This window comes from Bos mutus, chromosome 7, assembly GCF_027580195.1.
Source record: "Bos mutus isolate GX-2022 chromosome 7, NWIPB_WYAK_1.1, whole genome shotgun sequence".
Lineage (NCBI taxonomy): Eukaryota > Metazoa > Chordata > Mammalia > Artiodactyla > Bovidae > Bos > Bos mutus.
This window is the reverse complement of record NC_091623.1, coordinates 89519143-89546368: the sequence shown is the minus strand read 5'-3', so window position 1 is coordinate 89546368 and position 27226 is coordinate 89519143. Positions and strand designations below refer to the sequence as shown.

At 46.4% G+C, this 27226-nt stretch overlaps 2 protein-coding genes across 4 annotated transcripts in view; both read right to left on the bottom strand.

Moving 5' to 3' along the window:
- Window positions 1–1351: 1351 nt before the first annotated feature.
- Window positions 1352–7507, bottom strand: REEP2 (receptor accessory protein 2). Of its 2 annotated transcripts, none has more exons than XM_070374414.1 (8): window positions 7252–7507; window positions 5431–5503; window positions 5066–5142; window positions 3776–3896; window positions 3458–3571; window positions 2953–3094; window positions 2728–2858; window positions 1352–2642 (listed from the first exon to the last, which is right to left on the bottom strand). In XM_070374414.1, the coding sequence occupies exons 1-8, from the start codon at window positions 7281–7283 to the stop codon at window positions 2574–2576; spliced, it is 759 nt and encodes a 252-aa protein (XP_070230515.1). In that variant the 5' UTR covers window positions 7284–7507; the 3' UTR covers window positions 1352–2573. The 2 variants fall into 2 exon arrangements, with proteins under 2 accessions (XP_070230515.1, XP_070230513.1); XM_070374412.1 differs by having other exon boundaries at window positions 1360–2642; window positions 2953–3100; window positions 7252–7497.
- Window positions 7508–9126: 1619 nt separating this feature from the next.
- Window positions 9127–27226, bottom strand: part of KDM3B (lysine demethylase 3B) — a 57668-nt gene continuing 39568 nt past the window's right edge. For both annotated transcript variants that reach the window (XM_070374410.1, XM_070374411.1), the window contains 12 exons: window positions 26051–26178; window positions 24413–24692; window positions 23436–23692; window positions 20576–20842; window positions 19609–19780; window positions 19113–19203; window positions 18843–18973; window positions 18299–18418; window positions 13313–13452; window positions 12882–13058; window positions 12292–12426; window positions 9127–10562 (listed from right to left, as the gene is read on the bottom strand). In XM_070374410.1, coding sequence (XP_070230511.1) covers window positions 10482–10562; window positions 12292–12426; window positions 12882–13058; window positions 13313–13452; window positions 18299–18418; window positions 18843–18973; window positions 19113–19203; window positions 19609–19780; window positions 20576–20842; window positions 23436–23692; window positions 24413–24692; window positions 26051–26178 — 1979 coding nt within the window. In that variant the 3' untranslated portion in view covers window positions 9127–10481. The remainder of the gene's footprint in view (window positions 10563–12291; window positions 12427–12881; window positions 13059–13312; window positions 13453–18298; window positions 18419–18842; window positions 18974–19112; window positions 19204–19608; window positions 19781–20575; window positions 20843–23435; window positions 23693–24412; window positions 24693–26050; window positions 26179–27226) is intronic.

The following is a 27226-nucleotide window of genomic DNA, read 5'->3' as shown; positions in this document are numbered from 1 at the left end:
CCACTGGTCACTGTGGATAGAAATGTGTAATCTGAGTGTGAGTTGGGTGAGTGTGTGTGTGTGTGTGTATGTGTGAAATGCAGCAAATGGGATTTAGGTTAGAGAGGCCTAACCTGCTTTCCTGGCCACATGGTAGCTGCTAGCAGGAGATGCAAGCAACTTACTCTCTGGAGATCTTTCTAGAACAAGGGAGTCTCTCACCTGATTTCTACTCTGACGCTTCCTCTCCTTTCTGATAGAAAAAGGGGCCAAATTGCCCAGAGGGCAATGGTGAAAGGAATGCCGTTCAGAGCGTTATTGACTGGAGAATTTCAGGAAAGATGAAAAGGGCATCTCACACGCCTCCCTCCCCCTGCCCTCGCTCTCCACGAGCACCTCAGTGCAGAAGCTTCTTGGCCAGCTGGCTCAAGTTTGGCAGAAGGACATGCACCCGTGATGCCAGGGAAGGGAGAGGAAAGCCTGGTGTAGGGACATTTTGCCAATCCTGAGGTCCAGGGCCTGGAGCTAGGTCTCCACTCTGATTCCTCCATTTTCCTTCCATAAGGCTGAGCTGCTATTTCTCTAGCTTCTTTCAGCCTTCCTTCTTCCCTCACTTCTTCCCCCCTCCCTCTCTGCTCTTTTCCCTTGTCTCTTCTGATACTGCCTCTGCCACCTTTTCCCTTCTCCAGGCTTCTGTTCCCACCAGTGGTGCCCCTGGTGACCTAGGCTCCACCTCCCCAGAACTTGACCCCAGGCCCTGCAGCCTCCCTCCTCCACTCCTCCACCCCAGCCCAGCAGCTCAGGGCTCCAGCCCTCCTTCCACAGGCCACATGGGCATGCCTCACTGGCTCTGGCCTTTGGGTCTCTGTCTGCCTTGTTTGTCCCCAGGGTCAGATGTGAGCCATGAGGCTGGTTCCACATTTTTGTCTCTCCCTCCATCCCACCTAGATCCTCCCTTCAGTGTCTGGCTCACTGTCCCTCTCCAATGTTTTTTATTTTTTAGCCTTTCGAGGCCACAGCGATCCAATCCCCAGGCTCTGCCAGGAGCCCCCAGTATCCCATTCTTTTTCCTGGAGCCTCATCGTGATCTTTGCCCCCAGAACTTACACCCTTGCACTTTCTGTGAGGTGCCAGAATGGGGAGGGGTCTCCAGTAGGATTCTGAGGGACAGGACAACCTCTAAGGGTGGTCCCTTGCCCTTCATAAGTCCTGGCTCTTTCCAGCCCCCTGGCTCTATATTGAACCTCCAAGCCATCTTCCCAGATGGAACTACTTCAAGGCTATCTCTTGAAGATCAGATCTCTCGAGTTCATAGTTTGACTTCTTCTCCCCTCCATCCCACAGCTGAGCCCTGGCTTCTCACTTGAAGTCCTTCTCACCTGTGGACTGGTAGACCAAGAACAAAGCACAGAGGCTAACACAAATGAGGTGCCAGAATTTGGTTTATTGGCTCATCCAGTGCCAAAGGTCCATTGGGCACCCTCTTCCCACCGATCTGGAGCCCCCTGGTTCCTAATACCTTTTTCTTCTTTACACGCTCCTCCGAGCCCTGACGGAAGGAAGCCACGGCAGAAGCTGGGGCAAAGTGTGGGGCAAAGGCTGGGCTCTGACAGGGGTCTGTTACAGGGGGCCTAGTCTGCTTGGCACAGGAAGAGGGCCTTAGGGGGAAGGAAGATGGGCCCCCAGGAGAGGAGAAAAGGAATCGGCTCAGCAGGGGCCTCTACTGAGGGCCCAGAGGAGATGGAGCCCCATCCTGGGGCAGGAATGGGAGGAGGCAAAAGAAGAGGGGATTAAGGGCAGAGGAGCAGGTGAGAGGCCCCTTGGAGCCCTACTCTCTCATGGGCTGGGGTCCTCTGAGGCTGAGAGAGTAGGCGGGAGGGCTGAGGGGGGAAAGGGCAGCTGGGTTGGGTGGTGGGAGGTTACTGCTGGAGGCAAAGTCCTTCACTCAAAAGCCCCCAGCTCTAGACCCAGAAAGATACACACACACACACACACACATTTTCTCTTTCACACACACACACACCCCTGGAGCCCCACCTCTTTTCAGTGGGCACAGGTAGCTCACAGCCATACCCAACACCCCCAGCTGCAGCTCTGGCCTGGCTCCTGGTCACTTAAACACCACTGAGACCCTGTCCTCCATTCACACCTGTAGGCCCAGAGCCCAGGTTCTCCGAGGCCTCCCCACTCCCTCCTTCTCTGCTGGGCCTTCAGGCTCTGGTCAATCTGGGCTGTGACTGGCCGCCGACCCTGACTCAGGGAGAGCAGTGGGGCCATGTGTTAGGACAAGGGGATGGCCATGGTCTTCAGCAAGGCACTGGGTGGGCGGGGTCAGGGCTGGAGCGGGGAGAGTAGCTTTCGGGCTCTGGGGGGCCCGCACCTCCTTGAGTGGCTCCCTCCTTAGCTCCTGGGTCCAGCCTCTACCCTCGGCCCCCCACAGCAGGGCCTCCCTTCTCTTTCCCAAGCCCTTCCAGGGGAATGGCCACTGGGAGGCACCGGAAACAGCCATCTGAGAGGCCCCGGGGCCTGAGGCTGAGGGCTGCTGGCACAGTGTGGAGCGGGATTCTGCAGCCTGCGGGGAGGGGGCGGGGGCCTCAAGCTGAGTCACCCCCTGCGGAGGTCTTCTTCTTGGGCCGGGTCTTCAGCGTCTTGGAAGCCGGTGGCTGTGGAAGGAAGAGAGGGAGACAGAGGGCTCCGCCTGGAGCCACAAGCCCTTCCCACTTCCCCAAGCTCTGTCCCGGTTCTCACCTCGGGTTTGGGCACTTTTTTGATGGGTTTGACCCTCTTAGGGGCCTTGTCTCCCGTGTCATCCTCAGAGATCTCTGTCCGGGGATCTGCCTGGTTGGTGCCTGACCTTACGCTCAGGGTGGGGTCATCTCCTGGTTTGGGGAGGAAAGGAGAGCAGGTGTCTGGTCTCTCCCCTACTCAGCCTCCTCGCCCTCGCCCACTGCCCGCCCTGGGCCCGGACTGTACCCAGGTCTTCAATGGTGTCCAGGAGGCTGCCAGGGCTGGCTCTGAGGCGGCCATCAGGCCCCTGCAGGGGCAGCGCGTCCTCGTCCCGGATCAGGGTCAAGTCCTGCATGCTGAAGCTTCGGAGCTTCTCTGATAGCACCCCCTGGCCCTGGGGTCACCACCACGCACCAGGAGGACCGGAGGAGAAGGGGCGGGGTGGAGAGAGAGGTCACCACAGGGCACTGGGCAGCCACTGGACTCAGCGCTCTCCCCATGGCATCCTCAGCCCATCCCACGGCGGCTCTAACAGGCTGGGGCCATGCGTTCCCTTTGGACGGGTGAGGAAACTGTGGCCCGCCAAGTGGAAGTCCCTTAGCGGGGGGATGTTAAAGGCAGGATGGAAACCCCAAGCTGCACAAGCCCCCAGACCTTTACCGGCCCAAGAATGCGGTGGATGCAAAGGGGACTGGCTGTGGGATGAGATGAGCAAGCTGGGGCCTGGGAGCTGGGTCTGCCCCCATCTCACCTTGGCAGCAGCCGTGACTGCGGCATTGGCGGCCAGATTCAGACCCCTCTTGCCCACCCTCATCATGGTCTCATAGCTCTTGTCTCGGGCCTGTGTAATGTACTCGTCGATCTCCTGAGGGGTTGGAGGGGAAGGAGGAAGAGGTGAGGCTGGGTCCTACCCTGCTTTGCCCTTGTTCACACCTGGCACTACCTGCCCCAGGGGGTCAGGCCCCTCTCAGATCACCCACAGGGAGAGCCATGAATACACGTGGCTGCAGGCTCTGGGCTGCCTTGACCTGGGATAGGTGGGAAGCAAGCGTCCCTTGTTCCAACAGACCTTCTCTTTGTTGGACAGGGTTGGGTGCACGAACTTGCGGTAGAGCACGCTGGAGCCTTTGGTATAAGGGGACAGCAGCCATATCACAAAGGCGATCTTGAGCTCAAAGTAGAAGGGGAACCTGTGGGTGGGAGACAGGTAAGGGCAGAGCCTGGGGCAGGAAGTCAGGAGGCATATGGACCCGCTGCAGGACCCTGGCTGGACTCCCACCCCTTAGTGCACTAAGGTCCCCATGTGGCTTAGGAGACTGGTCAAGGGGAAGCTCAGCTGAGACTCCCAGTAGCAAGGTGAAAAGTGACCCCAGCAGGAATTCCCAGCAGCGGTGGCTCTATCACCCTCTTCTCTCTGACAGAAGAGCACCCACTCCTCTGTCCTGGGGTCAACACCAAGGCGAGCTCCCTAACCTTCCAGGTGCATTCTTGGATCCTCACTCCCTTCCTTTCTGCTCTTCCTCCCCAGCTGTGCTCTGGATCTATCCCTTGCTGCCATGACACGGCCTCTGCTTTTTAAGGACTGTTCTCTATTCTCATGGCTCCTTCTCAGGCCACACACTCCTTCAGGTCTCCTCTATCCTCACAAAGCCCTCATCAAAGCTCACTCCTTTGCTTGCATCAAGAGGCACCTGCACTCACTTGTTCTCAATTTTTAATCCATGACTCTTTCCTAATTTGACCCCATTCAACTTTCTCTACTCAAACTGTGTTTTCTCAAAGGCCCTTGAAATCTATAAACGCAAGGATCTTGCGTCCTCTACCTCTCAGTAAAACTCTTTTGACTTTCAGTGTACTGTGCTATGTTCGTCCTCTCTTCCAAGAGGCATTTGCTCATTTAGTAAACATTTTTGAGCGCCTGCTGTGAATATACAGATGGTTAGACAATTCCGTGTCCTCAAGAGTGCATATACATAGTCTAGTAGTGCCTAGAAAAAGCCTTTGAAATACAAGCTTTGAAATACAATCCAATGTTCACGAGATTGACTCATATGCCTGTTTTACAAATAGGGAAACTGAGGCCTAGAAAACTGTGACTTGCTCAAAGTCACTGTAAGTCTGGCAGAAACAGGTTTCCTGAATTCTATTGTGCTGCTTTGGCTCCCAAAAGAAAGGTGAGAGTTATGTCTGTTCTTATTTTGCTCAATCAAGCCAGGACTGGATGGGGGCTGAGAGGAGGGGACACCCAGGACCCCATGGGACTGTTGGGGAGATGCCACCCTAGGTGGACTGGCTGTGTAGAAGAAGTCAGAAGCCCTGGCCCCTGAGGTGCAGGGAGGCGGGGGTTGCTGGACCTCACCAGGAGAGCACGATATCTGTGAGTGTCTCGGCAGTGGTGAAGAAGGCAAAGACGATCCAGTACATCATCCATTTCACCTAAATGTACAGAGGGCGGTGTCAGCTGGGGCCTTGGGGAAACACCCTGGACCCCACCTCTACTTGCCAACCTGCTGGACGCACTATGTAGGGGGGCACAGAGGGCCCCGACTTTGTCTGTGTATCACACCAGGGTTGGGGAAAGGGATACACGGGCGCCTCCCCGAACCAGGTCTCATTAGTGCTGACAGCATTAGTATAACGTCATCCCCGTCTGTCATGTGATCCACTGTCCTCCCTGATCTCTGCCACATAAGTTGGGTAGGAGATGAAGGGTCACACACTCACATATTCCTTCACGTTTTTTGTCTTCACGGCCTTGTAGGAAGAGTAGGCTGGGTACAGGGTGCCAAAGATGAGCCTAGGGAGGCAGGCATGGTTACTGGGCCCCTTGGCCAAAAGCAATGGCCTCTCCCTCCCATCTCTGCATCAGTCCCTGGGTAGGTAAGGGGAGAATGGACAGAACTCCAGGGTACCACATCAGCTGACTGATGAACTCAGGTCAGGGGTTAAGGTCAAAGCAGGCAAGCCTGAGGTGATACACAAGCATGGAGGCCCTAGCCAGCAAGGGTGATGCCCCTTTATTGTTCAGTTCTTCTCCAGCCCCTGACAGAAAGACCTAGAGGCCAGAGGGTCTGATGTGGCTTATCTGCCCTGAACCTCATTTGTACATAACTATATCATGGGGTGGGGGTCAGGTCACTGCCTCAGGGGTGTCGTCCTTCTCCAGACATCATGCACTTTCTTACCCATTGGCCCTTACCCTCTACCTTCCCGTCGTAGGGCCAGGGACACCACCTAACAGGGTACCTGGCAGTCAGAAGTACCACTGTAGCCCTGGGGACCTGAGGAGCAGAGGGCACGGGGGCAGGAGGCCCTGAAGGGCAAAGTGGTTTATTTCCCGATATAAACACTTTTGGGACTAGCCTCCAGAAAGTGTGCTGGGCTAGAGATCCTGGCTATAGTGGAGTCTGTGCTGTTCCCATCAGAGACCACATACAGGACACAGGTGAGGCAAGGAGAGGACCAATGCCACTCGGGGAGCTCATTCACACAAGAGGAGCAGCCACTGTGAAGGCCACATGGACGTATGAGGCCCCTGGGTTCCCTCAGGTGGGAAGGGAAGGAGACTCTGGTGGGTCTAGAGGAAGCCAGAATTGAAGAACACGATAGCAGGGAGGGGATTCTGGGGTGTCAGTGCCCCAAGGTGGAGGTTGAGGGGCAGGGTCCTAAGCTGGGGCAGGTTAACTGAAGCCATGCAGAGCTCCTGCCAGGCCCAGCCTCTTGACAAATGTGTGGATACCGCCTGTTCCCCATGGACTTGCCTCACTGAGGCAGGGTACTTCGGAGATGGAGTCGGGGGTGGAATCCTCAAGGACAAAGTCCACAGTTGTGGGAGAGGGCACCCTCCTGGAGCCTGGGGGAGCTGGGAGGGACAGAACTGGCAGCCTGGGATGAAGGCCACCTAACACCCTTCCCTCCACGGCTCTCACAATCCCAGGCTGAACACACATATCCTCTCCCAGTTACCTCCCACACTTTGTCATCCAAGCATCTCTGCTTCCCGTCCTCCCTGGGGGGCCTTCAGAGCATGTGCCCTCACCCCCAGTCTCCTGACAGACAGTGGAAGAGGGAGGAGAAATGGGGCCCTTCGGGGAGGCCAAGGCTGCCATGGCCCTAAGCTGTGGAATGAGGAGGCCCTGCCTTGCTCCCCTGGCTCTTCCGTTAGTTCTCCCGCTGGAGATGAGAGCCCAGGTCTGAGGGGCTCCTCCGGCCAGATGTGCTACGTGGGTGAGGGGACAAGCCGCCTCCCCTCATAAATCAAGCCATGCTGCCTAGCCCCCTCGGGGATGAGGGAGGGCGCAGAAACAGGGAAATTAAAAATAAAAGGGATGGGAAGCCAGGCCTGCCTTACTCCTCGAACATTCCCCGCTCCTCCGGATCCCTCACCTCCACGTCTCTGGGGACCCCAAATAGGGATGATGTGCCTTTAGGTGATTCTGCTGTACGAAGCCACGGAGTGGTCCATCCCAGGCTTCCATACCCCTCACCCGCCACCCCTAGCCACCATCCCCCTCCCAAACGGCCGCGCCCCGCCGCCGCACTCACACCACCAGGCGAGAGATGATCCAGGACACCATGGCGGGGCCGGGCGGGGCGCGGGGTGCGGGGCGGGAAGCCGGCCCGGGCCGAGGATGTGGCTGCTGGAGGCCGAGCGGCGGCGGCAGCAGGAGCCGCAGTAGCAGCAGCACCCGCAGCAGCAGCCGCCGCGGGGGCCGCGGAGCGCCGAGCCGCCGCCGTTAAAGGGGAGGTCCCTGCCGCAGCGGCGGGCCGTGGGCGGCGGCGGCTCTTAAAGGGGAGGCCGCGGCGGCGGCGGCGGCGCGCCCCCCTGCACCTGCTGTCGCTGGGCATGCGCCTTTGACCTGCCTTCCTCCAATGGCTTGTTCACTTTTCTTGGGTTCCAAACCCAGGACTGAGGTCCTCAGAGGCCTTCATGGTTCCATCCGGACATCCTAGCCCTCTTCCTGCGCTGATCACAACAGGCTGAAAGACTTAAATATCCTAAGAGGAATAATGACTGACTTACTGAGTGCTTATTGTGTGCCAGGCCCTGTGCTAAGAGCTTCACATGCGTTATTTCAGTGACCATCCCATAAGACAGACGTTATAATTATCATTTTGAAGATAAGAAAATGGGAAGCTTCGGGGAGGTTCAATAATATGCCTCGGGTCACAGAACCACTAAGTCATGCTGCTAAGAAAGGAACTTAGGAAGTCTACTGAATTGGCTACTTCTTCCAACTGCTATCAAACCCTTCTCCCCTATCGCTGACCGTCAAGACACCCACCCAGGAAGTCCTGAGGTCAAAGGCATAGAGGCATATATCCACCCCGCCATCACCAATCACTCCAGTTGTAAAAGGCCTAACGCCATTCCCAATCTGATCTGCTTTAAGGTTGTCAGTTCCTAAGTTTTGTAGGGGAACAGGGCCCTGTGCTCTCAAGGATACCCTGGGGCAGGGGAATCACCCTTTTTGTAAAGAGGCTGGTAGAGAGGCCTGGGGTCCAGGCGTGGCGATGAATAAGGGGCTCCAGTTCCATCCCCATCAGCAAGCACTGGTGGCAATGGATGCCCTAATTCCGAAGACATTTATATCCAGAATGTAGGCTAGCCTGCCTCCTGATTTTCACCAAAGCAACAAAGCTCCAGCAACCTCTGCAACCTCCCTTCCCCCACTGCTTTCCTTTCCCATCCCATTTCAAAGCTTCTGCATTCTTTATGTTGAGGTATAATCCTCTGATGATCACAGCACCAGCCCGTGCCCATCCTGGCCTAAAGGACATGCTCAGAACTCTGTATTTCAGTTATGGTGCTATTCAAACTCAGTATCCTTGAACCACACACAATGGTCTATTTCCACCCTGATAATTGTATTTCCAGGCTCAAACACTTTGGAAGATGTGTTTCCAACAGGATCCAAGGAAGCAGCCTCTGATGACCCCTCTTGCTATTCTTTACAACTTCCTCTTCAAAAGGCCTTTTCTAATTGGAACACAGTCTGTCCTCACTCTTCAAGCCACTTGAATTTCCTATATGGGCAGCCAGGCCTCTTGTTTTGAGGAACTTTGTCACTGATTGCCCAGAACCTTGCTCAGGCCACTCTCCCTGGCCCTTTCCCCCCAGGCTGCTTCTGGAAGGTAGGAACCCACCTTTCCCATAGGGCAGAAACTACGGAAAGCCCATGTTTGCTCCTACCTCTAGCTCATGTAGCACATTCCCGTTTGTCCCTAAGCCCTCAAACCACAATGACCTGGCACATCCCTCGCCTAACTGGGCACAAATTCAGGAAGCAAAGAGTAATAATTGGATGCAACAATGTAATGATGATATGAAAATGAACTATCCTCCAACTCCAACCCCACCCTCAACCTGGCCCTGCTTTTTAGAACAACTGGCACAGGAAGAAGTTAGTCCACTATGAACAGATTTGTTAGATTTTTAATAAGAACATGGAAATCCCAATCAGCCCTTCAACAAAATTAAAATACAGAAAGTGAAATTAAAAGTATTCTACAGTAAATGACTTTTATTAAAAAAAAAAAAAAGTAACTGTGAACATATAAACAAGCCTGCAGGGCACTACAGTACAGCTGGGAAGAAGATAGATACATTTTCCAATGTATCTATGGGCCAATGAATTCCATCATTTTCAAATAAATTCTTAATAAAACTCCACTGAGTTGGAAAGTTTTGCTGAAAATATTTCTGGACAAAAAAACTCCCAAAACAAAACGCCTCATGTAGGAAAGCAAACTTTCCTTTGAATTTGGAACTACAAGAGGAGTCCCAAGGGAACGCTGGTAATAGGTGGAAATGGTTCCTGGAGTCACCAGTGTGTGTATGCATGGAACAAACCACAGCTCAGACACGACAAAGTTCTTTCTCAAGATGGCTGTTCCCTCAAGATAGGGCTGAGATGGGAGGGGGGTGAAATTAAAAGAACCCTAAAAAGCCAATTCTTTTAAATTCTGCTTTGGCTGATTTTTGTGCTATAATGGGCAGTTGATTTCTAAAAATCTTATTTCTTCAAAGAGTTTTCTCGAAGGAAGACTAAATGTAATGTGCCTTTCCTCATAATCCAGGAAAACAACTGTGGTATTTCAAAAGTTCTAAAAATATCTACTTTCATGAAATAGTAACTATTTCACTACAAACCTATTTTTCACTAAATACACACGTTTCCTAATCCTGGAGCCTCTTGGGAAAAGCAGTGGATTCTCCCTGGGTCCTTCAAGACTTCAGTGTTCATGGGAGAGAGATGGTGGGGAATGGCTTCACCCGTCTCCTGGGATGGGCTGTGTCAGAGGTCATGTGTAGAGACACCATCAGGCTTCCACCAGGCGTGTTTAAACAATTAGCCCCCACATGTACCAGGTATGTGATTTCCCCCTACCTCCAAACACATTCCCACTTAACTAGGCACAAGAGAAAAAAAAAGAAAGGTGTGCCCACATTCCTGGTTTCCACAAATCTCAAATCATGAGAATGTGCAGGACAGCCCAGTGATGTTCAGGCAATCTGAAGTCCCAAAAGGCCACAGGATAGGGATGTGGCACCCTCGGCTTGGAGTCTGAAACTGTGTGTGTGAACAGTGCGACTTTCCTGTGTCAACCTTCAGTGTTGAGGCAGCGTAGAAAAGAGTGGCTGGAGAGTTTGTAATACTGACCACACTGGCTCCAAGTGAAGGACCTCTGCTCCAGCAGAGAACCCTGTCGTTCCCTGTATGTGTTGTGAGTGAAAGACCTGCTTCACAGGGGAGTTTGAAATTTCTCCACGCCTACGATCTTGCCAGCTTGGACTCATGAGCCTTGAGGGTGCCAACAGCATCTTTCACTGCGTGATAAATGATGTTCTTCACCTGGAGAGAGCAATCAGCACAGTTAGTCCATGGCAGCCACAGACTGTGCTCTGCAAATGAAAATATCCTGCAAAGACTAAAAGCCTACTGATGAGTGAGGAAAGCCCTCAACCAGGACTGCGTGCTCCCCTAACCAACCCCAAAAGATGATTTACAAATCACACAGAATATACAGTTTATATTCAAAAAAGAGTGATTCATCATTTGAAAGCCTATATAATCACCATCCTCTATGTGTATATATGTGCTGGGCACTACTGCTAAGCTCTTTATGTGGACTTTCATTTAATCCTTACCATAATCCTATGAAGTAGATTCTATTATTATTCCCATTTTACAGATGAGAACTGAGGTCAAGAATCTTACATTAAGGTCCTATAGCTAATAAGAATGCACTAAAAACAGTGGGCAGGTAGGATTTATTGGGTATTTTTCCCTTTCGTGCCTATATTTTCTAATTTGTCAAAAAGGAACACATATAATGTATGAAGCAAAAGTTATTAAAATAGAGTGAACAGGATGAAGACAGTTTTAAATCAACATGATGATTATTTTTGGGGAGATGGAATGGGAAAGGGTACATGGAGGCTTCAACAATGTAGTTGTTGTATATAAATACATTATATATATGGTATGAATATGATGCTTTATCTCTTAAGCTGAATGATGGCCACACAAGCCCCCTTGTTATTCTCTATCACATTTTTTGTATTAATTCAACCAATGTTTACTGAGTACCTACTATGTGTCAGACATGTCCTAGGGAAAAGCAGTGAACTAAAACAGCAAAACCTCTGCCTTCATGGAGCTTAAACAGCTTATGTTCTAGTAGGAATAGAAACAAACAAAAGATACATAGTATGTTAGATGGTGAAAACTACAGGAAAAAATAAAGCAGTAACAGAGGACTGGGAGGTGATATGTGACAAGTAGAGACCAAACAGAGGGTGGTCTAAAATATATATGCCTGAACACTTGCATTCTATCTATAATAGAAATGTCATCTATCAATCTAGCAACAACCAAGAAAAATATCCAACCTCACGGGTCACTGACACACCTGAGTCACAGGCATGACGCAGGAAAACAGGCCTTAAGTGAGAGGCTGCGAGAATGCCTGTTTGGATGCTAAACCTCTGCCTCGGGAATCTTGCTTTCTTATTCTTTTTTTTTTTTATGTTACTAAGCATCCGGGTATATTAAAAATGATATTCTGCCCTTAAAGTTCCAATCCATTTCAGAACAGAGGAAAACCTAATCTGATTCTCCAGTTTAGATCTATGAGGGGGAAACAACTCTTAGGGACATGGATTACAGTCCCTAGCAGGGCTCTAAGGAATTGAGTTTGCACAGAAATTTGCTGGGAGAAGGCAGTTCTGTGGAAACAGGTTTAGAACACACTGCCACAGTGCTTTTCTCACCTGACCGGGGAGGTCAGTCTAGTGCAGTTACTAACACTGAAACACTGTATCTTCCAGGGGCAGAGAAAGAAAAGACTGCCACATTGGAAGTGATGAGGTGAAAAGACGAATATTCTCTAAAAGTAAACCTGAAGAGGACTGATTAAACACTTCCTGAGGGAGGACTTGTCACACCCCAGACATGGGCCTGAGTCAGCTCTCTGCAGTTATCCTGCCCAGATGATAGCCTCAGAAAGCAGTGTGCGCCTCCTATGTATGTGGCCTACAAGGAGATAAGACAGGGCTGGAGTGGAGGAGGAGCTCTTTACCTGCAGTTTATCCTCATGGTTTGTGTGAGTGTTAGAGAGATGCCTGAATTCCTGCGTCAGGCGAAAACAGTGCTTTACGTGTTCTGGAGACACGAAGTCTTCTGCGACTTTGATGCAACTATATAGGTTGTGCACCTGCGAGAGGAAAGGCAGAGGCAGACAGCAGGCGCCAGTCAGTAACCTGAGGAAACCGCTCATGTAGTGCACAAGGACACTGGAGAAACACTTCTGATACCCCACGTTTATAACGACAACAAATGCAGAAAGACTCTAAGTATAAATTTATAAATGAAAATGGTACTAGTGCAAAAATAGGATCTGGAAAAATATATATCAAATTCTTAACAGTAGGCTACTTTCTGGGGAAGGCAGAATGAAGGAATTGAAAATGGGATTGAACTGAGACTCACTTTCTTCTTTAAATGAGCATGTAAAATTACATAGAAGAAAATGAAAACGCAAAAAGTAAGTTGCAGTTTAAGAGCAATTGGTCTAACCCACACTTTTATATCTACTGCCAGATTAGCAAGAAACTCAGAAATAAGGAAACTATGGGAACTGCCGAGCCCCACCCACAAGTTGGGACATACCTGGTGTGGGGCTCCAGCAGGTATGAAGACAGCATCTCCCAGGAACTGAACAATGGCCCAGCCTTGCACACCATATTCCTCATAGAGCCGCTTACGTAGGGTCTGGTCCAAGTACCAACTTTGGTCATGAATTGGATCATGATCAGGGGGATTCTCTTGGCCTTGCTCTTCTCCAACCTGATCATGAAACCACGATCAAAACCCAAAGATGGAAAAATCAGTAAACACATAAAGATTATTAACAGGATAAATCCAGCTTGCTGCAGTAATACCTACTTTATTTAATATCCTCTAAGTGAGGATTCAGCCCTATGGGGCATTGTAACAAAGGACACAAGTCTTTAATGCCAAGGGACTCTACATGAGAAACCCTAGTTAGACTGTCTTAGCATCCCCAGACCTGTGAGCTGGGAGCCCACTCAGGGACATACCTTTCGGAGCAGCTCCCGGATCTTCTCTGCATCCTTGGCTGCATAGATATGCCACAAAGCACCGGGTTTCTCCTTTCCATCATGAATCCTTTGCTTTGTCACCTCATCAGCATCTCCCTCGTCAATTGTTTTGAGAACCTCTGAAAAAAGCAAAATGATATTTCAATGTAAGCAGCCACTTCACTACCTCTGAGTGAAGCAAAATGTCCAATTCAAACAAGTTTACTCTCTACTATGCTTTATCTGCAATAACGGACTGGTTTAAAATTGGGAAAGGAGTATGTCAAGGCTATTATGTTGTCACCCTGTTTATTTAACTTATATGCAGAGTATATCACATGAAATGCCGGGCTGGATTAATCACAAGCTAGAATCAAGACTGCCAGGAGAAATATAAACAACCTCAGATATATGCAGATGATACTACTCTAATGGCAGAAAGTAAAGAGGAACTGAAGAGCCTCTTGATGATGGTGAAAGAGGAGAAAGAGCTGGCTTGAAACTTGACATTCAAAAAACTAAGATAATGGCATCTGATCCCTCACTTCACTTCACTTCAGTTGCTCAGTTCTGTTCAACTCTTTGTGACTCCATGGACTGCATCATGCCAGGCTTCCCTGTCCATCACCAACTCCCGAAGTTTACTCATTGAGTCGGTGATGCCATCCAACCATCTCATCCTCTGTCATCCCCTTCTCCCGCCCTCAATCTTCCCCAGAATCAGGGTCTTTTCAAATGAATCAGTTCTCTGCATCAGGTGGCCAAAGTATTGGAGTTTCAGCTTTAGCATCAGTCCCTCCAATGAATATTCAGGACTGATTTCCTTTAGGAAGGACTGGTTGGATCTCCTTGCAGTCCAAGGGACTCTCAAGAGTCTTCTCCAACACCACAGTTCAAAAGCATCGATTCTTCGGCACTCAGCTTTCTTTATAGTCTGACTCTCACATCCATACACGACTGCTGGAAAAACCATAGCTTCGACTAGACGGACATTTGTTGGCAAAGTAATCTCTAGGCTTTTTAATATACTGCTTAGGTTGGTCATAGCTTTTCTTCCAAGGAGCAAGCATCTTTTAATTTCATGGCTGCCGTCACCATCTGCAGTGATTCTGAAGCCCCCCAAAATAAAGTCTCTCTTTCCACTGTTTCCCCATCTATTTGCCATGAAGTGATAGGACCGGATGCCATGATCTTAGTTTTCTGAATGTTGAGTTTTAAGCTAACTTTTTCACTCTTTCACTTTCATTAAGAGGCTCTTTAGTTCTTCTTCACTTTCTGCCATAAGAGTGGTGTCACCTGCATATCTGAGGTTATTGATATTTCTCCCGGCAATCTTGATTCCAGCTTGTGCTTCGTCCAGTCCAGCATTTCTCATGATGTACTCTGCATATAAGTTAAATAAGTATATACAGCCTTGACGTACTCCTTTCCCAATCTGGAACCAGTCTGTTGTTCCATGTCCAGTTCTAACTGTTGCTTCTTGACCTACATATAGATTTCTCAGGAGGCAGGTAAGGTGGTCTAGTATTCCCATCTCTTTCAGGATTTCCCACAGTTTGTTGTGATCCACATAGTCAAAGGCTTTATCATAGTCAATAAAGCAGAAGTAGATGTTTTTTTGGAACTCTCTTGCTTTTTCAGTGATCCAACGGATGTTGGCAATTTGATCTCTGGTTCCTCTGCCTTTTCTAAATCCAGCTCTGACATTTGGAAGTTCATGGTACACGTGCTGTTGAAGGCTGGGTTGGAGAATTTTGAGCATTACTTTACTAGCGTGTGAGATGAGTGCAATTGTGCAGTAGCTTGAGCATTCTTTGGCATGCCTTTCTTTGAGAGTGGACTGAAAACTGACCTTTTCCAGTCCTGTGGCCACTGCTGAGTTTTCCAAATTTGCTGGCATACTGAGCGCAGCACTTTCACATCAAGTTTTAGGATCTGAAATAGTTCAACTGGAATTCCATCACCTCCACTAGCTTTGTTCGTAGTGATGCTTCCTAAGGCTCACTTGACTTCACATTTCAGGATGTCTGGCTCTAGGTGAGTGATCACACAATCGTGAATATCTGGACCATGAAGATCTTTTTTGTATAGTTCTTCTGTGTTTTCTTGCCACCTCTTCTTAATATCTTCTGCTTCTGTTAGGTCCATACCATTTCTGTCTTTATTGCGTGCATCTTTGCATGAAATGTTCCCTTGGTATCTCTTATTTTCTTGAAGAGATCTCTAGTCTTTCCCATTCTATTGTTTTCCTCTATTTCTTTGCATTGATCACTGAAGAAGGCTTTATCTCTCCTTGCTGTTCTTTGGAACTCTGCATTCAAATGGGTATATCTTTCCTTTTCTCCTTTCCCTTTTGCTTCTCTTGTTTTCTCAGGTATTTGCAAGGCCTCCTCAGACAACCATTTTGCCTTTTTAATTTCTTTTTCTTGGGGATGGTCTTGATCACCACCTTCTGTACAATGTCACAAACCTCCGTCCATAGTTCTTCAGGCACTCTGTCTATCAGATATAATCCCTTGAGTCTATTCAATATCACAGTAATCCAAGTGTATGCCCTGACCAGTAATGCTGAAGAAGTGGAAGTGGAATGGTTCTCGTCCCTCACTTCACGGCAAATAGATGGGGTTTTGAAAAAGTGGAAACAGTGACAGATTTTATTTTCTTGGGCTCCAAAATCACTGTAGATGGTGATTGCTGCCATGAAATTAAAAGATGCTTGCTCCTTGGAAGAAAAGCTATTGACAAACCTAGACAGAGTATTAAAAAGAAGAGACATCACTTTGCTGACAAAGGTCCATATAGTCAAAGCTATGGCTTTTTTCAGTAGGCATGTATAGATGTGAGAGTTAGACCATAAAGAAGGCTGAGCACCGAAGAACTGATGCTTTCAAATTGTGCTGGTAGAGAAGATCCCTGAAAGTCTCTTGGACAGCACAGAGATTAAACCAGTCAATCCAAAAGGAAATCAACCCTGAATACTCAATGGAAGGACTGATGCTGAAGCTGAAGCTTCAATACTTTGGCCACCTGATGGGAAGAGCTGACTCACTGGAAAAGACCCTGATGCTGGGAAAGACTGAAGGCAAAAGGAGAACGGGGCAGCAGAGGATGAGACAGTTAAGATAGTATCACCAACTCAATAGACATGAGTTTGAGCAAATTCCAGGAGATGGTGATGGACAGGAAAGCCTGATGTGCTGTAGTCTAGGGGGTCGCAAAGAGTTAAACATGACTTAGAGACTGAACAACAACAACATTCTCTATCTCTCAGGAGTGATAAAAAGTAGACTCAGAGTCAACAGTCACAGTGAAGTCTAAGCTTCCTACACGTGGGAAGTGACCCTAATCTTCCATACTTTTGATAGAGACTCATCATTTTTTGGAAGAATAGTTTTTAAAAAAAACATATTTCCTGTTCAAACTGTGTAGCCATATCTTATGTTCAAATTGCACGTTATTTCCTACTGTCATGTTCAAGGGCAATGATGTTGTTTTTGTGAACACCCATCATCTCCTGAATTACTTGAATAGCTTATCCGGGAACAAAGCCAAAGATTTGTTTATTGGTGACGTGATTCATAATGCTGGACCTCATCGGGATAAGAAACTCAAGTACTACATCCCGGAAGTTGTTTACACTGGCGTCTACCCGCCTTATGCAGGAGGAGGCGGATTCCTCTACTCCGGCCACCTGGCCCTGAGACTGTACAATGTGACTGACCGGGTCCTTCTCTACCCCACTGATTATGTTTATACTGGAATGTGCCTTCAGAAACTTGGCCTTGCTCCAGAGAGACACAAAGGCTTCAGGACATTTGATATAGAAGAGAAAAGCAGGAGTAACATTTGTTCCTATGTAGATTTGATGTTGGTACATAGTAGAAAACCTCAAGAGGTGACTGATATTTGGTCTTGGTTGCAGAGTGCTCATTTAAAATGCTGAATTATGTGCAAAATATATTTTACATAGAAATGTATCTCACATAGTTCCTATTTGTGTTCTCTTCCATTAGAGGTCATTTCTATGTAAAACCATCAAAATTGCCTTTATAGGTCATGTCCATTTGATGGCCTCTAAACCCTTCAGTTCAGATGGTAAAGTGTCTGCCTGCAATGCGGGAGACCTGGGTTCGATCCCTGGGTTGGGAAGATCCCCTGGAGAAGGAAACGACAACCGGCAGTATTCTTGCCTGGAGAATCCCATGGATGGAGGAGCTTGGGGGGCTACAATCCACGGGGTTGCAAAGAGTCGGACACGACTGAGCGACTTCACTCACTCACTCACTCCTACTGTATGTAGATGGACTGTACACTTTCTCAAGACCTCTTCAAGCTCTAGGATTCTATGGATTTAAGGCCGTGAAGGGTAAAGCTTCTCTGCCAAGGTAAGAGGCTTGGCTTCTAATCCTTATCTATTATAACCCTTTAAAAGACAACCTAATGAAAAGATCTACAGGTGTGTAGCATCTAAAGCAAATGTGTGGCAGAAAATATTACCAAAGTAATGACACTGATTATCTATTAACTTTGAGATTTTGAGTTATTTTCTTCTTTAAAACTTTGTTTTCTGAAACCTCCATAATTAACACATATTAATTTTACATCGAAATAGTGGAGAGTGCAAAGCAGCAAAGTATCACTTTTATGCTTCATTTCTGTGCAGATGACCTGGCTTTATCATCCGTTACCCCACAGCTGAACTGGCTGCTGGATGAGATAGGCCAGTTTGCCCTTTCTTCTTTTTCCTCTTTGTCATGCTATACACTCAGTGTTAAGGGGCAGCATTCCCAAAGAGAGAATAACTGGTTGATGACACACAAGTACCACTCTTCTCTGCTACAATCACCCCTTTGTGCGCCTACGACGCATCATGTCTGGTGGAGACTTAAGAAAAAGCAACTGGCCCTGACTGAGGAGAAAGACATCCCATTTTACTTCTTAGGCTAAACCTCACCCTTCTGAAGCACTGAGTTCTAGAAATCTTACCTTCATCATGAGCACCCTCCCCGATGGGGATCCCAACATACACCATCACATTAACTGCATCAGACACATCTAAGTGAAGATTTGTTGTGCCAACTCTTCTGTCTTCTGCTGTTATCAAGCCTGAAGATAAAAAGGAAGATATACAAGGTGAAATGGCAATATTCTGTATTATTATAATTATTTTTTTCATTTTTGGCTGAGTGGCGTGGCATGCTGGGTCTTTCCCTGACCAGGGATTGAACCCATGCCCTATGTAGTAGAAGCATGGAATCTTAACCACTGGATTGTCATGGAAATTCCTTGGATGGAGTCTTTGAGAGGAAACTTTCTAATGCTGTAATGTATGTTTTATGGACTGGCTCATAGGGCTGTTATGTAAGTCAATGATAAAAGCAAACATTCAAAACTATCCTGGATACTGTCAACTTCTTCATCACTCTGCCCTCTATCATCTCTACACATGACACTGATTACAGATCTCCCTCTTCAGGTAAAATGGAAACAAGAGTATTCAAAAAGATCAGTTATGGCCTCTCCCTCATACCGTAGGCATTGTACATCTTGGGGCCCAGATCGGGCCTTACAAAATAGCTGGGTAGCCTGGAGGCCAGATTGAGCCTGCCATCTCGCTTGGTATATTCTGGCAGAGGAAGGTTCTCCATCAGATCTTCAAACCTACAAAAGAGCATGAGAAATGACTTAGGTTGTTACAGGGGAAAAAGGCAAAGAGGTGGAGCTCACTTTTCTGTGATTACTTTGTGATGGCTTCAGCAAAGCACAAGTCTCTCAAGATGACTTACTGTAGTTCACTAACCTTGTTGGCATCATGTCCCGAAAATCTTCCCCAGGAGGCCAGTCCTTGAGTTTGAGCACCATTGGCTGCCCATCTTCTGACCTTAATCGTTCTGGAAGACAGAAAGCACTCCTACAAACATCTGCTGTGTTGGCTATTTCCTGATTCTCCAGTGACGAAAAGGTTTAGAAGACTAAACTCTCTCTTTTTTTTTTAGTTTGCAAACCTCTATAATGGATTACGTGGGCTTTGTTTTCCTCACCCACAGAAAAACCATGGTGAGTTTTTCCATCTCAAAGTGAAAGTGCCCCACACAGCCCATGTGACATGTGCTTAAGTCCAGGTAAGGTCTGGGAGCCATGTGACTGCCATGAGAGCTACCTGGTTGCCACCATGATAGACTATTTCTCCCACTAAGAGGATGTATCAATAATTTGCTATTTTAGGGGTAGGGCTGGGCATATAGATGCTTACTTTCTAGTCTGCTTTTATAGAACCAGATAGCAAAGCTACTTACTGCATATGATCTCGAAGCCATCCCAGAAATCCCGAACTTTCACATCGGAAATTATAGCACAGTTCCTGCAGTTCACCAAGTCCACATCCTGGTCTCCAAATTCCTGGCTAAAGGCTTCTGGCTTCCAGAGTTCAGACTTGAGCTTTTTATGTACTCCTGAAACCAGCACTGGCTGTGGAAATAAAAGTATCTTAATCAGAGCCATGTAGGAAACACTTAACTCAGGGCTAAGGATCGAATAGGAGGGTTTCCTGAGGACAACCTCTTCTCCATGATGACTTCTTGATCCCTCCCAGTTTCAGAATCCATGGATTCAACATGTCAGCTACAGAAAATGAAAACACTTCTATTCTGTTACTATATTTGATTCTCACAGGGTGGGGGTGGGGGTGCATTCCAGAGAAATCGCTTCTATTGCCCTGGCATATACCACTAATTTGAGGTGAGAGGATGAAAAGCTAAATGCAACTCAGAATACTTCCTCACATCTCAAATAAAAAACTATCTAGACAATTCCATAAACCCCTCCTTCCTCATACCTGCTAATGTATAAAATTCAGGAAGTGTTATTACACTATCCCACAGACTTGTATGGTCTTGAAACATTTACCTAGAAAAGTACCGCCCACTTCCACCAACTCTCACCTCACACCATATCTCACTTAAGGATTTTCCTCTAAAGGTGTTATTAATGCCAGATCACAACTTCACAGGAATTTCAACTGCACTTTTAAGAACACAGAGCTACACAGCTGAGAAAGAAAAAAGATCCATAGTGCATTTTACAAATCTTTCAATTTTTAAAAATCAAAGAAAACTCAAAGTAGCAAAGCTGTCTACAACAAACTTACTATATATCTAAATCTCCTTGGCAGAGTATCTCCCAGAGAGAACTGAAACTATCCTGCTAGCTTTGGTGGGTGGACAGGTAGACAGCCGACCCTGGGATCTGCTTATTCTTGCTTACCTGGCCTTGCTTCCAACACTCCCGGAAGATCTTCCAATTGTTTTTGTTGCTGGGGTCATGAAGACACAAAAGTCTTCCATCACAGAGCCAGGAATGAGAGGTATGGGGGTCCAGCACATTTAACCCCATCACCATCTCCTTCACTTCCTTTTGGGTATCAGTCAAGTTACAGGCCCGCTTTGCAGCATCTGAGGTTTTCTTATTTTCTACCACTGAGGCAATGATGTGGTCAAGGAAGTTGGGTAGGCTGGCCTTGTTCTTCACTCCCTGCCAGACACAAATCCATCAGGTTAGTATGACTGAGGCACCATCAGTAGAGTATTAAAAAACAGTCTCACAGTTTTATTTACATGGAGTTCTGATCTACCTGATTCAATTTCATAAAAGTTATTATGAAGTCTTTTGTGGTTGGAAGGGGAATCTATTAAGTTAATATCTTACATTTTCCTAGCCTTCATATTCTGCTTTTTATTTGTGAAAGAAAAGTACAGAAAGATCCCTCTATTGCAAGAGATTTGAGACCTAAGAAATATCTCTGGGGACTTCCCTGATGGTCCAGTGGTTAAGATTCTGTGCTCCCAATGAGGGGGCATAAGTTCAATTCCTGGTCAGGGAAGATTCCACATGCTGCATGGTACAGCCAAAAAATAAAAATAAAAAAGAAAGAAATATCTTTGGCATTGAGGCCCATTTTATATGCACGTAGACTTCAGGGATCACAAAATGCTACAGCTGAGTGAAAAAGATCATTTACTTTGAGGGTTATACATTTTTTTCTGGCCAGCATGTTCAAGGGATATAATACTTCAATTAAGTAACTGAGGTGACTTACCAAGGCAGTGACTTTTTACTAGGGAGTGTACCCAATAAATATTTGTATCCAAGAGAACTGAATATTCTGAAAGTAGTCTCCCACTCCTCAGTTTGCCCCCTACCAAGAATCTCTCATTTGTTTTGGCTGGTGGGGAAGCTCAGGCCCAGAGATGAAAGTGAGAAACCTAAGACCACAGATGTGAAGGAAGGGGAGGGCTTCTGTAGACTTGATAGCCCAATGACTTAAGTATCACTAGTCATTATCTCTATGAAGTGTATGCAACCATATAACATCTTTGGAAAATTTAAAAAGAAAAAGGAGAACTGGGAGTCCAAGCCAAGTACAGATAAAACAGAGCTCAACGTAATTTCAGAGGTCATTTATCCAAAAGAGAAACAAATAACCCACACTGTACAGGGCTCAACCATCATCAAATTTCAGTCAGTCATAAAATAGAATGAGAAATATGTTTATGTACTTGTTTGAAATGATCTCTGAAATACATAAACTGAAAATAAAGAACCAACATATAAAAATATCTGTGTAAAAAGAGGAGGAAAAAACTATATACTGAATGTATTTTAATATCATAGAAAGGACACTCATGGAACAGTGGTTGCCTACAGAAAGGGAGGCAACAGCAAGAAGAAGCCTTTTCACTGTATCTTTTAAATTTAAAACCTTTTGAATTTATTTGTTCAGTAAATGCTTACTAAATACCTATGTATCAAACATTGTGGCACTATGACTATTGGGTGAATAAAACAGACAAAAATGGGGAATTTCTACCAGTTTAGTGATTAGAACTTTGTGCTTCCACTGCTAGGGACCCAGTTCGATCCCTGGTTGGAGAACTAAGATCCCAAAAGCCGCACAGCATGGAAAAAAAAAAAAAGACAAAAATGCCTTTAAGTGATGAGATAGAAAATAAATAAAACACAGTAAGTCAGATGATAACAGGTGCAGAGGAAACAGATATGAGTGGAAGATGGGAGTGGAATGGACTTTAAAAAAAGGGTGATCTAAAAAGAAGGCTTACTAAAGAGGTAACATTTCATAAAGGAGAGGATGCTGACGATGAAGCAGGCCATGTGGTGACATGAAAAAGACAGCTCTCGGTGGAGAAAAGGATACATGTAAAGGCTCTGAAGAGAGCATGCCTAGCCATGTCCAAGGAAAAGCAAGAAGGTGGGTGTGGCCAGAGCAGAATGGAAAATGAGAGTGGTAGTTGAGGTCAGGGAAGTGAGGAGAAGCTAGGGCTGGAACAGTATAGTCCACTGAAAGGAGTCTGTTTTTATCATGAAATTGGAAGCCCTTGAAAGATTTTAGGCAACAGTGATATGATTAGATTTATATCTTAAAAGGATCATACTAACTGCTCTGTTGAAACTGACTGTAGAGTGGAAAGGGAAGAAATGGAGATTACTCCAAGAATTCAGGCAACAGAGGATGTTATCTCAGACTAGAATGGGGAAGCAGAGGAGCTGATGAGAAATGGGTGTGCTACGAATACATTTTAGCAATCAAACTGAAAAGATATGCTAACAGATTAGACACAAAGTGTGAGAGGGGAGTCCCAAATGACTCTTAAGATTTTTGGCCAAGCAATTGGAAACCAGTGATCAAGAGAGGCAAAAAATAAAGGAAATGCAAGTTTATAGGCAAAAGATTAGGAGTGTGGTCTTAGACGTGTTATGTTTGAGGTGTCTATTAGATATCCAAGAGGATGCCACATAAATGTATTGCCTACATTAAAAAAAATTAGCTATCTGTTATCATCAAGAAAATAAAGTGATTCCTGCTGATGACTGAAAAATTCCAATGTCTCAGTTTCTACTGATTTCCTAACAAGGCACAAAAGCTTTACTACTTAAAAGGCTCTCAAACATTCCCCAAACTTGATATAAAGAAAGATCTTATCAATTGGGACTGATAATGTAGAGAATACAAGTCACTCTATACCCTCCAACCTAGTTATCAGATCTCTTTCTGATGGTTCTTCCATGGAAAAGCAGCAAAGGCTAGAGTTTTAGGGAGGACACTTACTGCTGAGGATGTAGAGAAGACCGGGGGAAAGGGTATGCCTGTGTCCAAGGGGGTTTGAGGAAGCTTTCCTGGCCCGGAGTGGAGGAGGTCTCGAAGGCTAGAGCCTTCAGTTTTGTTGTTGGAGGCAGTGGGACCCAGTAACAGACTGTTAAAAAGCTTTGGAGTCAACGGAGAGACCTTTGCAGTGGAGTTGAACGAATCCAGCCCAAAGGGTGAATGAGACTCTTTATTGAGCACCGACCTCAGGGACCCTGCTTCTGTAAGAACATAACCGGGAATAGCATTAGGCACAAGGAATACCCAGCAGGCAACTGCCTCCTAAAAATCAGCCAAGTTGGAAAGAAGAAAGATTCTCCCCTCTCCTGCCCCCCAAACTACATACAGCCTGTCTGGGCCAAGCCTGATGAGCTGTGACTATGGCAGGTCTCATGGCCAAGGAGAAGCTCTCCTACTTCTTCCTTTCTTTTCCAGATCTGGATTTCAAACTTCATTTTGTTCCCATTCATCTTTCGTCTCCCTCACTTTCTAAGTCAGTGTTTCTTCAAGTAAGTCTCCAGAATACCTGTATTGTAATCTCCTGGAGTGCTTGTTAAAAATGAAGATTCTCATTTAATAGTTCTGGTGGGGCACAGGAATCTTCATTTTTAACGATTCCCCAGGTGATTCTTGTGCCCATCAAAAGGCAAGTCTAGCTCTCCTGGCTAGCAATACTGGCTTAATAATAGGGCAATCTGGGAAGATTGTTAAAAACTAAATTCTGGCTAAAGAGGTTTGGGGTAGAGCCCAGGCATGTGCCTTTTTAAAAAAGCTCCACTTCTAGAAAGAAGTTGAAAGAGATTCCCTCATTTTATGTGATTGGCCAGAGAAAGCAAGCAACATGTTTCAAAAATGTGGATTGTAATGTATGAGTTTGAAGAATTCCAGAATAACTCAAGTGTTCCGCCCACCGGCAAGGCAGGGACTTGTGTTAATCTCACCTTTTGTTTCTTCTTTAGCCTTCTGAGTTGCTAAATCCGCCAACCAGTGCAGGGCAGAGGAGGGTGGGGCTGTGTCAGGGCAAGGGGGCCTGATGGCTTTTAGCTCACTATTGCTATTTGATGTCGAACTGTCTGCTTTCAGAGGCTCATCTGATCTGCTGTCAGTACTGTCGGCTTTGGGAACATGGTCTGTCTCTGGTTGTGCTCCTGGTGCAGTTCCTCCTCCGCTTGAGAAGGTGGTTTCATTTCCAGAAGAGGCACTAGGGTTTATGCTAGGAAGCTATAGCACAGAACACCAAAATTATTAAAGTGCTGTCCTCGTGTAGAAAAAATACATTGCAAATAGTAAGGACTGCTGACACTAAATAAGTCTGGGAAAGCAATTTGGAATTGTCCCATAAACTGCTATTTCACTCACTCATTAATTTAACATGTATTTATTGAGTCCTACATGTGATAGAATCTATGCTAGGTTCCGTGGAAAGAGCAATGAACAAGACAGGGTTTTTGTTTGGCATGCCTGAGGCTCAATTTCTACAATGACAAATCGGTGGTCAGAACCTGACTGCACAAAGCTGCTCTGAGGATCAAATGAGATAGTATATGCAAAGACCTCAGCACAGTGTCTGACATACATAAATGCTCAATAAAAAGGTCATTATTCTATTGTTAAGTTTTCCAGATGATGTGTTCTAATATATCAATTCTACTGAAAATACATCTTGAGATTTCTCAGAGTTAATCCTTATACCTCTTATTGATCACATGTAGCATTCCTAGATGGAGAAGGAAATGGGAACCCACTCCAGTACTCTTGCCTGGAAAATCCCATTGATGGAGGAGCCTGGTAGGCTGCAGTCCATGGGGTTGCTAAGAGTTGGACATGACTGAGCGACTTCACTTTCACTTTTCACCTTCATGCATCGGAGAAGGAAATGGCAACCCACTCCAGTGTTCTTGCCTGGAGAATCCCAGGGATGGGGGAGCCTGGTGGGCTGCCATCTATGGGGTCGCACAGAGTAGGACACGACTGAAGTGACTTAGCAGCAGCAGCATTCCTGGAAAGTCCTCTGAAGGTAAGCAGTGTGTTTTTTGTTTTTAAATAATGTCTTATTCTTAGTGGTCATCATCAAACTAGAATGACCTCCACCTCTGACAGAAAATGGGAAAATCACTGCCTCTCTGTGAAGGCTTAGGATGGTTTCAGGGGGAATGATCCCAGATCAGCAGGCCAATATTCATGTTTCTTTCCTCAGTATCTAACATGACAAAGCAGGGTCCATGCACACAGATAAGACTGTATTCCTAGACCTTTTCTATACTCTTTATCTGCATAAAGAACCTGAGGTATAAATCCTGACAAGATGGAAAGAATCTATCTCTTTGTGCCACTTATCAACTAAGCCTGAATTGGTTTTAAAGACAAATGAAGAGAAACTCACACCAGTTAGGGGGAATTTAAATCCCTCCAGTAACTGTACGGGCTCTCTCTAGACAGGCTTTCCTATCCCCTAGTTGCCCAGGAATCCAAGAGTAGCCTGGGACAACAGAGGTGAAAATGGGACATTTCCTGGAACAAAGAACTTAAGTTTCTCTCAGTTTACCTGTGAGAAACATCACTTTTTCACACCATTTTACCTGTGACATCCCATTAGTGACAGCAGGTCTCAACACAGATTTGTTCTGCCGACTAATACAAGGGCAGTTTGCTTTAATTCCCCACTTGCCCCGGGCAGCATGTACCATGTCTCCAATATTGTAAAGAGCTGGAAAAAAGATAATTATAATAATAATCAATCTTGGAATACTTTACATTATCTCTCTCAAGCCTTACATTTCAATGAGGTAGCAGTTTGTACCCGTGATTTCTGATGATGAAACTGAGACCCAGGGAAGTTAGGTTATTTGCTTAAGTACATAAAGTTGGTAAATGAAAGTACTAAGACTTTAACCCAGGTCTATCTAGCACTAATGTTCTGTACACATTTAACCACTAAGCTACACTCCCTCCCTCCTCTAAGTAAACATTAACAAGGTGTCCTTCAGCAGAAACGCTAAGGGTAGATTCCTTAATATTCAAGCGAATATAAATGTTTTGAATGGTATACTTGAGATTTAGGTACTTTACTATAAGTTATACCAATGTATACTTTACAGAAACATTTAACTAATGCTTAGATCAGCAGGGAGCAGGCATCTGACCACTGCACTCAGGGAGCTCTTCTGCTTGCATACACTGGGGTATAAAGATACAGGGGGTGGCTCCCCAAAGTGAAGGAGACTATAGGCAGGGGATTCACCAGCTTCAGTGTGTGTGTGTTAGTGAAAGTATGGAAGCTGGAAATAGACTTTCTGGAGGAATTTCTAAAGTAAGTTGCCATATGACCATTGACTCCTACTGGTAAGCTGCCTTCTTCACGGTTTCAAGAGAAACCATGATTAGCTTCAGCTGGATTTTTTTTTTTTTTTTTTTGGCTGCACCATGGGGTATATGGGATCTTAGTTTCCTGACCATGGATCGAACCCAGGGCCCCTGCATTGGAAGCATGGAGTCTTAACCACTGGACCATCAGGGAAGTCCCTCAGCTGGATTTTTATAAGCCTAAAAACAAAGGTCTTTCTGGAAGCCAGGGAACTAGCTTTTTCTTTCCTTTTTTTCTTTTTGCCATGTTACATAGTTTGGAGGATCTTAGTTCCCCAACTAGGCCTAAACCCGGGCTCTCAGCAGTGAGAGCACAAAGTCTTAATCACTGGACCACCACAGAATTCCAAGACAGGCTTTTTCTATTCTGGCCCTGCTGACCATAAGAATGT